This window comes from Corvus cornix, chromosome 2, assembly GCF_000738735.6.
Source record: "Corvus cornix cornix isolate S_Up_H32 chromosome 2, ASM73873v5, whole genome shotgun sequence".
NCBI lineage: Eukaryota > Metazoa > Chordata > Aves > Passeriformes > Corvidae > Corvus > Corvus cornix.
Window position 1 is genome coordinate 65,382,270 of NC_046333.1, and position 15,533 is coordinate 65,397,802.

Here is a 15,533-nt window from a genome sequence, read left to right on the forward strand (position 1 = left end):
GTGCTGAGTGGAAGGTGGCCCCTTAGAGTGTTTGGCCCCTGTGTGCCAGGGCTCTGATGACTGGATAAAATATATTAGAATGCCAATACTGTTTCCAAATCAGCAAGGGAACTCCTGCCTGCTTTCTTTTTGCCTCCTCTTCGTGGTTCCCTGCAAACTACAGACAACAGCTTTCAACCAAAAGAAAAATTTTCTGGCCTGTTCACTGAAATCTTAACACAAGTACATATTTTACTGTTGGTGCTGCAACCTGGCAATTTAATAGCCGCATTTGGGCACCATATGTTCCACAAGCAACAGAGTCCTTCCTCCAAGCCTCTCCCTGAACTCTCTCTGCCACTGCAGCAGTGTCGATGGGCTGAGAAGGGGCTGGTCCCTCCGAGGCAGCAGAGAAACCGAACAGCCAGTCACACCTTGCACCAGACACCTGCCTCTGAGCAGGGTTTCACTGTGGCTTTGAATACCCTGCATAGTCATTTATTTGGGTTTGAAAATACAGGTTGGAGTGCTTCATATGAGACACACCAGCTGGCCAAACTGCATCAAGATAATCTAGTTCTTCATTATATAAAAGAAAGGTGGTTGTCATTCTCTGTTTTACTGTTTGAGACACAATAAGAAAAGAGGAGTCCTGTGCAGTGAAGAACACATGCTGACATTTGCACAGGCCCTACTTAGCACCTGGACTTCAGTATTTCTGCTCAGCCTCTTAGGGGCCTTTCCTGCAGGCTTTTTTTTTTTTCTTTTTTTAATTACTTTGGTGTTTCACAGCTCTGTTTGTTAGATGAAAGAATCTTGAATCATGAAAATGAGTCCCTACATTTAAATATTTCCATGCTCAGTCCAGACAGCTCTACTATCAATCCCCTCCATTTCTCCACTCTATCCCTTAGGTGAGGATTAGTACATCTCAATTTACAGGCAAGACAAAACCACCTTTTTATGACCCACTCCTTCCTTCTTTTACTAGAGAAAGGAAGAAACATCTTTTCAGCCTTTTTCTTTCTTCCTTACCATTCTCCCATTCCTCAGTGTCACGACACAGCTTCGGGATAGTGGGGCAGCCTGTTTGTTGCTTCTCTTTGAGGCATGATGCTCAGCGTAAGGTGGCAGGCTGGTGCCATCAGAAAAAATTGTGATTGCATTCCCATGTTAGCACTGGTGGTGGAAAGTATGGCATAATCCTCAGATATGATTTTTTAAATTCCTTATCAAAAAAATGGCACATCCTGATAACAATCAATGAAGACCTACCCTATTTCTTAAATTCTTTACATAATCAATACAAATAAATAATTTTATTCACAATAAAAAAGTATTTTTCCTATACTTAGGATATAAAGATTACTTTTATATTCTTAAATTCAGGCATTTTCTACCAACCACTCTTATGAGCCATAAACAATGAACGTATTACCAGTGAACTGACAGGCACTACAAGATATTTTCTGAGAATAATAAAGGCACAAAGAGAGGGCCCAATTAGAAGAAAAGAAACTCTATAAAGCAGGCATATTAATCCTCTTCCTTTTCCTTCTTTTCCAAACCATGCTTTGCAAACTGTTCACAAAAGGGTGAAGCAGCCACATCCGTTTCCCACCTACCCATTCCTCTTCTCTTCCTCCTCTTAGAAAAGAAAAGGTGATGGAGAATTCCTATTGCCCTCTCACCCCCTGAAAACTTCTTTCCACTCCTCAAAACAGTGGTCAACAGCAGAAGGACTGAGACAGGGAGGAACAGCTCCGTGTCTTCACAGACTCTAGGGATCTGGATAGGGGCTGAAAAGCTGTTGTAACTAAAGAGCAAACATATGTGAGAGCTTATTTGAACAAGCTTCTCTTAGCATAATCAAGTGCACATCCCTGTTCCTGAACATTTTGTGATTTTACTGTGCTTTTACTGCTGTTAATAGCCAATGCCACCAGGGTGACAGCAGAATATTGTGTGCATTTCAACCTGTACTGAAACCCATCTAATTTAGCAGTGGCTCAAGTGTGCTTCACAGCAAATAGGCCAAGTGCTGAGGCAATGTATCGGCAGCTGAGCTAATTTTCTCTGTATCAAGTCTGTTTTAATAACTCAGCCCTTCAGGAGTTGGAAATGATGAAGTGGTTCTTCTAACTGAATAGTCCTAACCAAAGGTAATTTCTCTCCTTCCTTGCCAGGGTCCTGTGGATTTATTCTGTAACGGGAGAGTGGGTATATCCTCTCTTTGCTTTGTTCAGCCCCTCTGGGCTAGCAGCCTTTTTTGCCGGTAGCCTTGCCATCATCATCTCCTGCTACAACTTTGGAGAGTTCCTCAACCGTATGATATGGGGTCAGTCCAAGTTTTCTTCATTACTTCTATGCATATGAAAAAAATACCCTTAAAATGAATTGCTGTGACTGCCCAGGCAGGTAGGGAGAGGAAGGGGACATGAGTACATTGGGGACGAGGGGTGGTGGTGGCATTTGGGTGTCAGAGAGCAATTGTCAGGTCCTACCCACGTGCTAACAAATAGAGAACAAATTGGAGCAAGGATCCCAACCTTACCAGACAAAGTTTGGGCCAGCTTCCCCTAATGTGGTTCAAGAAGTAGCTCTTACCAGCATAATCACAGGCTTTTGAATTCCTGTCCAAAGAAGGGTCCAGAGAAGTCACATGTCTTGGACTAAAACTCTTACACCCACATCACATGTTGTTTGTGAGACTAGGGAATATCAGTGCTTACCAAAAATTTACAGGAATGTATTAGCATATCCAAGCAAAAGCACTGTGGCAGCAGGTCCATGACTTAAACAGCACTTTGGAAAATTTTACAAACTGCTGAGAATTTCTCCCTGGTGCTTTAGTAGTGGTATAACCAGTAGTGACCTAAAAAAAAAAGAAAGGCAGCTTCCTTGGGCAAATGGGCAGTTGGAGGGGAAAAAAAAAAAAAAGAGTCATTTAGGAGAGCATATTTAACAGGTGGAAGAAAGAGAGAACTGAGGATGCACCTCTGGGGGTTTGGCATGGGATCATTATTATTATTTTTATTGTCATTATTATTTCTTCTGGTTTCCTCTCTCCTTTTTTCATTCAAGATTGAGTTTTTGAGGATGAAAGTGTTTCTGTCAGGAAAACGTGTGTATTTTATTTAGGACAAATGTGTGAACATTTGCAATTTCTTAAACTGGCTTTCTGATGAAAGAAAAAACACTGCAAAAACACCTCTGAAAATAAATAAGACAACCTCCCTCTGTTCTCAGGGAACATTTGATGCCTGATCCATTTTGCAAAGTCTCACATGCCTGTCAAGCCAAAGAAGAGCGTCTGTAGCTAGTCTCTCACCATCCATACTCAGCTACCTAAAAGCAGCAGATCGGCTTTCAAATGTGCTGAATAACCAACTTCACTGCTTGCTACCTTTGCAAACAAGATGCTTGCTCTACATGTCCATGTTTAGAGATTTTGGCCACATTCTATTCTGCATAGACATAATATGAGATGGGGATTGCTGGTAAATGAAAACAGATCTGCAACCTTTCTGCACTAGCTCTGGTTTAAGAGGCATCACATAATTAGTAACTATTACTAATCAAAGACCACATCATCACTACATGATGGCATAAGTCTTTATATGAGATATCTGATACATCTAGGTATCAGATTTTTTTCATCACTGAGTACACATTAGTAATTTTAGGCCTTGAGTATGCCTGCTGCATAAATTGGCGATAATCAGAATTAAAATAATTGGATTTCCAAAGTGTTAACTGATTGGACAAAATGTTGTGCCAAGCAGAGTTTAATTAACTGCAAAAATTAGATGCATATTCAACAGCTGACTAAAATATCGGGGCAAGCACTCAACTTCTCTGTGTATACAGAGAGGCTGAAAAGCACCCCAGTTGTGGTAGCATGAATGTAACCTCAGAGTATATATATAAACAATACACAATATTCTCCATTGATATCTGGTGTGCTCTTGCAATCCCTGGAGGCCTCATCTGTGTGGTGGGTCTGCCTCTCCATGCATACTTGGTATTTTTCAAAGGAGCCACAAAATCCTGGCCTTAACAATTACATGGTGTTTTCATCCATGTGCAAGACACTCCCCTTGAGTTACAGTTCCCCATGCTGGTGCCAAGTGTTTTTCCTGATCCACTTCCCAGCTGTGTCCACCCAAGAGAAGAGTAGGACTTTCTTAAGCTGGTATCAATAACGAAGTCCCAGTAAGCCTTGAAACACAACCACGGGGAAGCTATTCCAATTACACAGTGCCACAGTCCAATTACACAATTACAGTGTGCCAGAGTCTTAATATATTCCTGACTGAGACAAATCTTTGGTTCAGCATTTCCAGGGAAACAAACCAGCTGCAAACTGAATGAAGACGCAATTCCAACATACCTTTGTTCCCACAGCAAAAATGGCTCTATGTACTTTTTTTCATCCTATCCTTTCCTGTCTCTCCTTCCCATCACAATAAGGCAGAGGATGCAGTTAAAATGATCCTGCAGAAAACAAAACAAAACAAAACAAACCCAAAAGCCAACCCCCCCACACAAGACATAACAGTAATTGGTGGTAGAGGACAGACCTCCTTGTGTTCCATACTCTATGCCCTGCTCACCTCCTCCAAAAAGAAAAAGTACATGGAAGGGCACTTTTGATCTCTTTTGCTTCCTCCTCATTCCCCAAAGGCAGTTTGGGCTACAGGGTAAGTTATCTCCTAGGTTCCTATAGGCACATCTGAAAACACCTTCTCTAATAACACCTGAAGCCACCAAATGATTAGACCTGCTGCTGGTGGGATGTGAAAAGGCAGATCTCTCTGACTGGGCTGCTGGCACCAGGATTCTCCCCAAAGGAAAAAAATCTGGGGCTATTGCTTCTTTTTATTTCTTTCCCACTTGAATGAAGAACGGTTGCCCAGATATCTTTATTCAAAGGTGCAAGAAGCGATTAAACAACTCCACCGGAGTGGCAAGCCTGGCTCCCTTCTGGACTCACATCCTGTGGTAGACCGTAGGCTGCTAATGAAGCTTGCTCCACAGCACAGCATGCTTCATACGGACTCTTCCACACTCCCTTGTAACTCCAGGCCATTATTATTTTTCCTAAAACCAGCTACATAAATATTTACTCTTTTTCACACTTAAAGGTATATTTAGTTCCTACTTATTCCAAAGTCTGTAGATGGCAGCTTTCAGCTTCAAGCAAGTAAGTGTTAAACCTACATCCTGTGCTTGACCGAAAAGATGCAGTATAATTTCTGAGAGCTGGAAAATCTAGCCTTTAGAGTAATACAACCTTTTCTTTCCTTTTCAGGGTGCCAGACCCTAAATTCATTTTATTATTTATAGACAAACTGTTTCATACAGTATTGGAGGTTTTAAAAATGTATTATCTCTCATGTGCCTCTCCTCTCCCTCCCCTTGCATAGTTGGATTGGTGGTAACTAAGGCAACCCAGCTGCACAGCCTGAGAGGCACAGAAAATAGTACCAGTAATGACTTCTTTTTGTTTTAAATCCCAGAGTTTCTAGAGTACAAGACAATGTTGAGCAATAGAGAAACTCCAAAGAGGATAATTTGAAACAATGAGCTGATTCTTTTACTGCCATAAATTTACCTCAGCCAAGAATTTGGCTGCAGGGTCTGAGTACCAAAGATGAGCCGTGTGATAGTTTCTCCCATTCCTGATGGGTGGAAAACATCACACAGGCAACTGATCTCATGTTTCTTTGACCAGTCAAAGGAGAATCCTCAAAAATAAAGCCAAGCAGTGTTCGCTTGGGGTTTGCTCTTGTTGGGACAACTAGATCCTTGGGAGAAATTTGGATCAAAGTTTTCCACATCGGACAGAGCAGCCTTTCAAGTGAGGTCTCTTATCTAGAACCAGCATTTGAAGATGGAGCACATTCATTTGTCTTCCATTTAACACATCTGAAAAAAAACCAAAATAACATTTATCAGCCACTTCATTTCAATACTCTGAAATGCAGGTGGAGAGGAGCTATAGCTAGCAACAGCTACTTGCTCCACCAGTGATTGAAAAGCCTCCTGAGGGATACCTGGCAAACCCCTTGCAAGGTTTTATAGGCCCAATGCCTGCCCCAGAGAAATGCTTATCCCCGGGTGGTGGAACTGTCCTTCGGGAGAGAAACTGGGGAGGAAGGGGGGCTGACAGTCAGAGTGGGCACCAGCTCCAACAGACCCACCTGGACGCTTGCTGTCCTCCAGAAGCGAAAGCTTTGGCCAGCAGCTGGCTGACGAACACCGTCGGGGACAAAACAAAAGTTAAAGATATTATAATGCAAGGGATAAGGAAGCACGACAAGAATAAGAGCCATTGCTCTCAGGAAAAAGAGAAAACTTATGGTGGAATAACTTTATCCTGCTCAGTGCAGAGATGGATGTGCTCTTCCAGATCTTCGATGAGCTCTTAAATACCTTGGGAAGACATTGCTGAAACCTGTTTACCTAAGGCTGAAATAAAGTTAAACAACAATCTTCTCTTTAGCCTGATTTTCCTCTTTTTTTTTTTGGAGTATTTTTGCATTCAATGCATTTTCCAGATTCATATAACATGTTTTTGCAACTGATTATTTTTCCTGAGTTTTATTTTTATATTTATGGGCTTTTGAAACCAAGCTCCCTTAATACCCTGTAGCCTTGGGAAATCCAGCCTATGTGGCAGCTCACAAATCTGTGCAATACAAAGCAACACTATAATAAGATTGAATTCTTGATGCTGTCATTATTCTGAGCAGCTGTTGAGATTGCAGAAACCCGAACGGCAAATAAAGGGATGCAAAGGGCAACTGTGTGGGGTATGAAGTCGTGCTACCATTGTACTGGTACAGGCTTATCAACAGCAGTTTTTGTATGAATGTTAAAATGCTGATGTTCTGCATGTACTTATTACTCCAGACACAGGTTCCACCCTTTGGTATTACAGCATCCAGGAGGGATTTTTAAACTGAGATTCCTTTCCAGAAGATTTGTTGTATCATGCCTTTAAAAACAAAGAATAAGAATCCAGAGTCTATCTATTCCTTTCAGTGACCAAATAATGTTTATATCCATAATTTCACCATATTGCTGATGATGAATGGAACTCAGATTTTAGAAGATTTAAATCCCAGAGTTTGCAAACGAAATATGAATATTTACTTTTGACTCATCCATTTGTCCTAGTTGTATCACAAACCTGTGATGGCACATTCATATTTGACATTTCACATTCTTCATATTTGTCACTCCCCAAAGCTGCAGAGATGACTCCTAGGGCAGAGATGACTGACTGTTCAAAGGAAACCTGCACTATTTGTCACCGGTCCTATTCTTGGTAATAAGTTTATCTGGTGATCCACTGGAGGCAGACTGGATCAGAGCCTCTGGCAAACCAGGGCTTAGGAATTCACCAGTGGAGGGCAGACATTAACAAGTGTGGGTTAACATGTTGGTCCTGGCCTACCAAGCTATTTTTTTCTTTGTGGTTTATTTTTTTTCCACCCCCATAAATATCTGTTTGGTCAGTACACACCAATACAATACAGCAATTAGTATAGCAGAGCCTCTGAGGTCTACGGACAAGGAAAGATCATTTAAAGGAGAGTTTCCTGTGAGTGAATGATCATCAGCAGGGAAGAGAGGCTGAAACAGTGTGTTAGAAAAGGTACCCATAAATAGTTGATTATTGCCACACTGGGTGCCCCACAAGAGCACAACCTGTCTCTAACTGGTGCTTCAGAAAGCTGTGGTATTTCAGTAGGTCCTGTGCTGTCCTGACCAGCCATGTGAGGATCCTCCAGGTGCAGGGATTACTCATTTGCTGCCCTTCCAGATATGCTTTATTTTTAAAGCTTTTCACATACTCTTACAACAAACTAGTTTTGTTTGGTGGCAGATACTTTCTCCCACTGGCAAAGCACAATTATTCTCAATGGGTGTGGTCCATGGCAGATTTTGAATCATTCCTCAGTCATTGAGTAATCCGTTACTTGCTGGGGACATCCCAGGCTCATTTGACTTCTGCAGCACTTCAGCATTAGCAGCTGGTCCAAGACATGCACTCACAGTCTACTCCCACTCCCAGATGGGTAGAGTTCCCCAGGGATGTTGGGAGGCTGGAGCCAGTTTCACATCCTCCTCATGCTTGATGTGTGAAAGGACTTCTCTGCTGTGCCTTCCCCTACAACACCTGAATAGTATCTTCTCCTCTGTCTCCAAACAGGAGATTCAATAGTAATAATGGACCACAAGTGGAAAGGCAAGTGAATCCTCCTCTTGAAGCCAAACACTCTCTCCATGAATGCTGAAGCCATGAAGTAGAGGAAAATAAGTGCAGCTGTGATAAATCCTTTCTCCAATGCATTGAAGCTTCTGGTGAAGCCATTATGACATCAGACATATGGAAAACTGGTGGAAAATATGAAATGTTTGCCTCTTTCATGATAACTCTGCAACTGCTATGAATAAGAAAATTGTGTTCATCTGTTTACACAGATTTCTCATCTCTTGCACAACGTACGTGAGGATGTGTCCATGGTTAAAAGTCATCACTGGTAAACGCACTCCCTCATGAGCTTGGCACCACTCTGTAAAAGACCTGTGAATGCAAGCCAGCTCTTGTTTGGATTGCCCTTCATCAAGTCTGGAAAAAATTAAGAGGAGAGATAATTTTAACAGTGCTGTGACTTCCAAGCTAGCTAGATAACAAATTGGGCTAACAAGCACTGTAATTAGAAATGTCTGCTCAGAAAGTTCACCATGAAGCTGAGTTCTTCTAAAGAGAAACTTTCTGTAATATTAATATGCTTAATATCTCCCCTCCATTTTAACAGGAAATCTGAAGGCAACAGTTTCTGCCTTTTTCTTGGTTTCAGTTAATCTCACAGCAAAAGTAACCTAATTAGCAAAAGTAATACTGACTGTATGATTGCTTTGACAGAAAGCATGTTAATTTAAAGCACTGTTTAACATAAAGCTGCCTGCCATATAATTATACTCCATTCACATGTTTACTGATTTTCCTCAATATAGTTGATTTCTGTTATTAGCCTCAACATTTTTTTAACATCCAAAACACTGGAGATCTGCTTTGCAAACTCCAATAAACATGCAAAACCGAGAGTAGCATAAGTATTCCTTAATGGTCAGTGTGAAAAAGAAAAATCTCTGTTATTATTCCTGCTTTCAAAGAGGATTTGAAACTAGTTGCAGTACTTAAATGTCTAACTCCATCCTCATTGCCAAAACCCCTCGCTTAGAGCTACTGTGCACACAGTTCACGGGGGTGGTATTTTCACCTTTCAAATGCTGCTGGAGCTTAGTAAAAGCGAAACACATTGTAAGCTGCCTGTGAGCAATAAAAAGATAATGTGTATACATAAGATTGTTCTTCTCATGTGTTAAGCACCTGATAAAAATTCTAATCTGGGAAGTTAACATGCTAGGCCTAGACTGTAAACTAAGTGAACTCAATGAGAGACGTGCATGCATTCAGTAATTCCCAGCTTATCTAGATAGCTCGCTCCAGCTAGCTTCGCAAGGGGAATGTAAGCAATTACACATGCCCACACACAAACACACTCCTCTCTCCTTTTCTGTTGAAGCTAAAGCAGAACACAGAAGGAACTCAGCCGAAAGATGCTGGTCAAAGGAAATATATTGGAGAGACAGGCAGAAGAAAAACATGAAGGGAATTAGGGAAGAGAAAGTTACGGAAATTCCCTGTTTGTTGGGTATTTTTGTCCCTACCTCTTTGCTTTTTAAATTCTTTTATTTTGTACTGATAGTCCAGTACAAACACTTTTATTGTCAGAAACTCAAAACGACGCCTGGGCCCCAGCACAGAGGGATAGGTCTTTCTACTTCCAGCCAGTGGAGCCAAATGGCAGACCTCACTCTCAGCTCCTGCTCACACCAGGGGTACCTTTGGGATCTGATGTGGTGACTGAGCAGCTGGACTACAAAGCTTTGACGAGAATCATGGGGAAGTTGTTTATTTCTTTGAAAAGGGTTCAGAAGAGGCACTTCTCTCTGCTACATCCTGTATGGAGAGAAGCTGGATTCCAGTCATGCACTTTGGGAAAGCAATGAGGAATGCCTGTCCCCAAAACACAACTGCTGGGGTCTTGGATTTGCTTTGTTCCTTTCTCTCATGTCCACAAAGCCCTGAAAGGAGGAAAATGTGTCATTGCTCACAAACCCACACTTTCCCTGTGATTTCCAAAGGGCTTTACTGAGGTACCCCGTGTAAGGATCTTTACAACATTTACTCCAGATTTCTATTCCCAGTCCATCAGTCTCTCTTGTTTCATTTTAAATATGCAAAGTCAGTCAGAACTGTTTATTTATAGCCGTGGATGTTCACGGCTGTATAAATTAGCTGTTATTACTGAATGAGGTGCCCGCCCACTCGCCCAGAACAGCTGCACAGGAGCCCTTTCATGCTGCTCCACAGAACGCAGCCCCAGCAGAGAGGGAAACAACGCTGTCCCAGGCAGACGAAGGGACCGCGGCTCAAACCCTTGGGCGAAAAAACAGCAATTAATTTTTTCCATAGTACAATCTGCAGTATGACAACCACAATTACCTAATACTGTTTAGACCTGCCACTTGCATTTGGCAGAGAGGGAAAATGAAGGATTAAATTCACCAGAGAAAAAAAACACCCGGAGTAGAAGCTACCCCTGGACTTTGATTTTATAAGATTAAGCGACATTTGTTTGGAGGGAGTGAGGGGGACACAGACAGTCAGGGAATGTAAAAGCAATACTGGTTGTTATTTGAGACAGAGCACCATCAGAAAATAGGGACCCATCCCATACACACACACACGGAGCTGTTTCCAGCAGAAACAGCTGGAACGCAATATCCACCACCATGAGGAGCTTTCATCTTAACTCACACCTTTGTAACAGTTTACTCCCACAAAAAGCATAGGCAAGTGCTAATTTATTCCCTCCCCAGTTTCCCACACAGATTTCTTGGTTTGGGTCTCTGCCAGAGCTTCAGGGTCACAATGTGACCTCAACAACATAATTTAAGATTGTTCCAAGCCTTCAGTGGAACTACCGAGGATTTACTTTGATGGATATGGAGCCAGGATCTGGCATGTAGAAAATATGCATTTACATTCTACCAAAGTGTCTAAAATAGTTGCCCAGGGACACTGAAATTCAATTTGAGACCTTGTATTCACTTGGCAGAGCACATAATTAAATATTTTGTGCCACAAAATTAACGAGAGTCTCAGGGGTATGGGTAAGAGAAGTCTTAGCCATGAGAGCCAAACTAAGACCCACTTCCCAGGCACATTATTCAGTAAATATTGGGGGAAAAAATCATTGCAGTCATATATGGGTTCATATTAATTTTTGTTAGTATTTAATCTTGCTGGTTAATGTAATAACTCTTACCTCAGAGGAAGAGGTTATTGGCTTTGTGGATTCATGTAAATAACCCCGATACCAAGAACTACTCTGGAACTAAAGCTCCTGCTTACAGCTGAGAACTGTTTGTCCTTGAATTAACCATTTGGAAAGAAGCATCAAGTAAAAACCAAATACAATCACAATAGGCCAGACCTCAGAACAAGTGGCCAAAAGCCCCAAAGCAGAATTTTTGCCTTTTAAAGTCTCCAGAGACCCTATCCTGCAAGGATGTTCCTGAAAAGCAAACCAAATACCTAATGTGTTTGGTGTCAGTACACTTCAGTTTAGATTGCAGACACTGGTAAGTCTAAAAACAAGGGTTTGAGTTAAGCCTCTAGGATATGGCCCAATAATAGTTCTGAACTATAAAATTTCATGATAATGTTTGGTGTTTCGAATGTCACTTTCTATCAAATGCTCTCAAAACATTTAAGAAAAGCTTCAAGTTCCTTTCACCTTGAGAGGGTAATTTCCCTCACTACCTGGAGAACAGCAAATATATAAGAGAATAATGCTTTATTTTACACCCAAGGCAGGCAGAATTACCTCCTGAAAGTATGCAGGACAATATGGTTTCACTGTTGGTATGGACTATGTTCCTTAAGGAGAGGAGAAGGAAACCAATACGTACCAACACAAACCTGCTTTTCTTTTTGAGATGTTAATTCAAGTTTTTGATGCAGAACCCTCCAGTGAGTGTGCCCAAGTGGGAAATGAGGACACGTGTATAAAAGAAGCTCCATGGTTAAGCATTTCTTTCCATCAGGCTTTTCTAGCTGTGGGCAGAGAGAAGCACAATTGCGGAAGTGTGCCTCAAACAGGGAAGAACCACACTTTCAATCACAGAATCATTAAGGTTGGAAAAGACCTCTAAGGTCATTGAATTCAAACATTAACCCAGCACTGCCAAGTCCACCACTAAACCATGTCCCCAGGTGCCACATCCACGCATCTTTCGGCACTTCCAGGGACGGTGATTCCACCCCTTCTGCGGGCAGCCTGTTCCAGCGCCTGACAACCCTCCAAGCCTCAATGTCCTCGTTGCACTGAGGGGCTCAGGAGCGGACACAGGACCGGAGGTGTGGCTGCCCTCACCAGGGCCGAGGACCCGCTACACTCAGCACAGAAGCGGGAGCACCGCTGCAGAAACACCGCCGCGGGAGTCGGCAGCTCCGCTCCCCCGAGGTGCCGGCGCTGTGACCGCTCCGTGAGGGGCAATTCCCGGTGGGAAGGGCGGCAGGGCGGGAGCGCGGCCCCGCTCCCGAGGCGCCACAGCGCCACCTGGCGGCAGCGCGGCGCCAGGGCCCGCCCGCCCCGCGCAGCACCGCGGAGCACGGGCGGGAGCGGGAGCTCCGGGAAGCTCCCGGCGGAGCTCTGCCGGCCCTCGGCGCCGGGAAGGGCCCTTCCCCACCCCGGAAAGCTGCCACCTCCTTCCCACAGCAGGTCCTTGCAGCGTCATGTGCACCGGTGGGCGATTTCAAGGTTGCCGATGGCGTTCCGGGATGCAGCAACCGGGAGTCGCCTCAACATTCTAAACAGCGTTCATTAATATTTCCTTAAAGACGCGCCTGATGGATTCCCAGAGATGCAGCAGCGTTTACCTCTCAAGCACGTGGGCAGTCCTTTGGCACAGGCGTTCTTGCACTCGCACATCCGTGAGCCCAAAGCAGCCCCAGCCCGAAAGCTAATCCCCGCAGCGTCTCACAGGCAGCCAACACCACCTTACAGAGTCAAAATCTCTGGAAGAGGGAGAACAAATAGAAAGTCATTTTGATCAACACATGCAACAATTATGTGCAAGAGGAAAAAACCCAGAAGTTAATAGAGCACATTATTTTTATCCATAGGTTCAGGTTTGTGGATGTTTTACACTCTTTTTTTGATTGCTTGTATTTTTCCTTCTCCCCCCCCCCCCCCGCTTTTTTCTTTTTTAAAATCTTTTTTAAAAACAGATGTTGCCAAATGTTGTTGAATCACACATACTCTAAAATGCCTCACAATCATTTGTGGAACAACCCCCAGGCTCTAAACCCCTATATCATTAACGCAGCCTCCCTGCTGCTAGCCGCCAAACAATAGCCATTGTTCCTGTAGGGTCTAGCCAAAAATAATATGATGTGCAACGGCCTTCTCATTGTTGTCTTTGCAAAACTACTTAAAAGCTCCAGAGATGCCTTTACGGATGGTGTACAGCACAAATAAACCTGAAAGGAGCAGAACAAATTGAAAAGCTTGTAGGAACATTGGAAATGGGTGGAGTAGAAATAAAATTGTAGGAGATGGAAGAGAGAAAAGCATTATGAGAAAGGGTTTATATTAAATGATAGTGAAATGTTTTGTAAAGCAGCTGTTTTCATGTGGTTGCAAAGGTGAAACCACAGACATTTGAGACTCATATCACTACAACTTGCATATAATTTGTGAGCTTGGTGGCTGTGCAATTGTACCTTAAATGATGCTTTTATGCAGCTCTGATTTTAGAATCGCTTTGAATGAGGATTTGGGAGGGAATATAAAATGGCTACCCTTCCCAGTTTGAGGAATACATTATCTAAAGAATAAATATCTGGAAATCATAGGGGTCACAGACCCACAGCTAGATATAAATGTAGCCTGTAGCTTATTAGCAGTCTGGTCTCTATCGAATTCAAAACTTAAGGGGGGGGGGGGAAGAAAAAATTGGAGTATTTTGAACTGCCACCCCAAAAAATTGAATTTGTTTCCTATGTGTAGTTCATTAAATACCAGTGAAATATCAGCTTAGCTTTTCTGCTATCAGTAGTCGAGACCGCAAAAGAGGCTCCTTCATGAACCAGTGGAACTTCATACTGTTGTTGTCTGTGTTGTACATGTCTGGATATAAAGATAATTCATCTTCCAACAGCAATACTTTTATCAATAAAGAAAGCCCTGCAAGACAGGTCAAATCCACATGCACACTGTGCATAGTGTGAAAATTGACTTTCAAATTTTCCTTCACATTTCTACTTCTAATCATCGATCTACTTAGTCCTCCTAAGTCTCAGTCCAAGAATCTGATACAAAGTCAGAGCTGAACTTTGGCTGCGGTCCTGAATCAGAAGTGTAGAAAAAACTGAGCAGGTGAAAAAAAGTCACCTCAACTATTTCAGATGAAAGCTAATTAAAAAAACCCCCAACATTCTGGCAAATACTGAAGCTGATATTTCTATATAATGTAACTCAATTACGAGGTATTTACTAATCACATCGTGTTTATTGTTAACAAATTGTTGCAAGTGCCTGCTACAATGGGCCTCTCTTTAGCCATTACTGGCTATTTGACAAATGCTCTGCAATGTTAGAAGGTCACAGAAGAGTAGTAGAGGAACACTGGGGGAGAAAAAGGGAAGAAAAAAGCCCCCAAAGCCCAACTGTACAGCAAGACCAGACAGTGGGAGAATCTCAGATATGCTCTCTTTAAGTATGGCCATCCCTTATAAGGAAGAAAATCATTGCCAACGTAAAGCACAGCCTGTAGGCAAAGCCTGTGCCACTCACATGTGCCCCCAGCATGTGTCCGTGGTGACGTGTCCATGTACTCATCACAGAAGTATGTTCTGCTCAATGTACAGCTGCAGCGGCTTCCTCCCCAGGGGAGAAAACATCTATATGTCCAGAGAAACAAACATGTGGGTTTAGGTCCGACCCCCCGACCTCCGCATGCTGCAAGCTGCTTCCAGAGCTGAGGGAAAGGAAATGACCCGGAGGAAACAACGCAGGACATCATTCCATGAGTGCACTCTTGTGGTCAGCTGGGAAAAAAAACTCAAACCAACAAACTAAATTGTCATGACAGAAATTAGGTCGATCTGGTCATTACAAGGACAGAAAAAATGCCTTTCCTTTTAGTGGTGGTGGTGCCGTTTAGGAGTTTCTGGTTTGTTTTGCTGAATTGCTGGGATTTGGAGTTTCCCGATTATCAGAGCACTCCCAAAGCACTCCTACACTCTCTGTCTGTGCTTGTGAGTGCCGTCTCCTAGTCCCCAATGAGAAAGGCATTTTTAACAAATTGATAAGACAGAATTTTCCCATACAGTCACTATCAGGCAATCAGAGCACTGCATGGTGTGTTAGAAAAGAAAAAATGTGCTCTAACTTGGACTA

The 15,533-nt window shown here is 42.8% G+C and overlaps 1 protein-coding gene across 3 annotated transcripts in view; it reads left to right on the forward strand.

The window, feature by feature from the left end:
- LOC104691394 (androgen dependent TFPI regulating protein) overlaps nucleotides 1–9,362 on the forward strand; it is a 30,662-nt gene extending 21,300 nt beyond the window's left edge. For 2 of the 3 annotated variants that reach the window (XM_010402864.4, XM_010402862.4), the window contains 2 exons: nucleotides 2,166–2,317; nucleotides 8,204–9,362. In XM_010402864.4, the coding sequence (XP_010401166.1) occupies nucleotides 2,166–2,317; nucleotides 8,204–8,247 (196 nt within the window). In that variant the 3' untranslated portion in view covers nucleotides 8,248–9,362. Of the gene's footprint in view, nucleotides 1–2,165; nucleotides 2,318–3,228; nucleotides 6,487–8,203 lie in introns of those variants that run through there. The other variant, XM_010402863.4, reaches the window with a different exon arrangement.
- The last annotated feature ends 6,171 nt before the right edge of the window (nucleotides 9,363–15,533 follow it).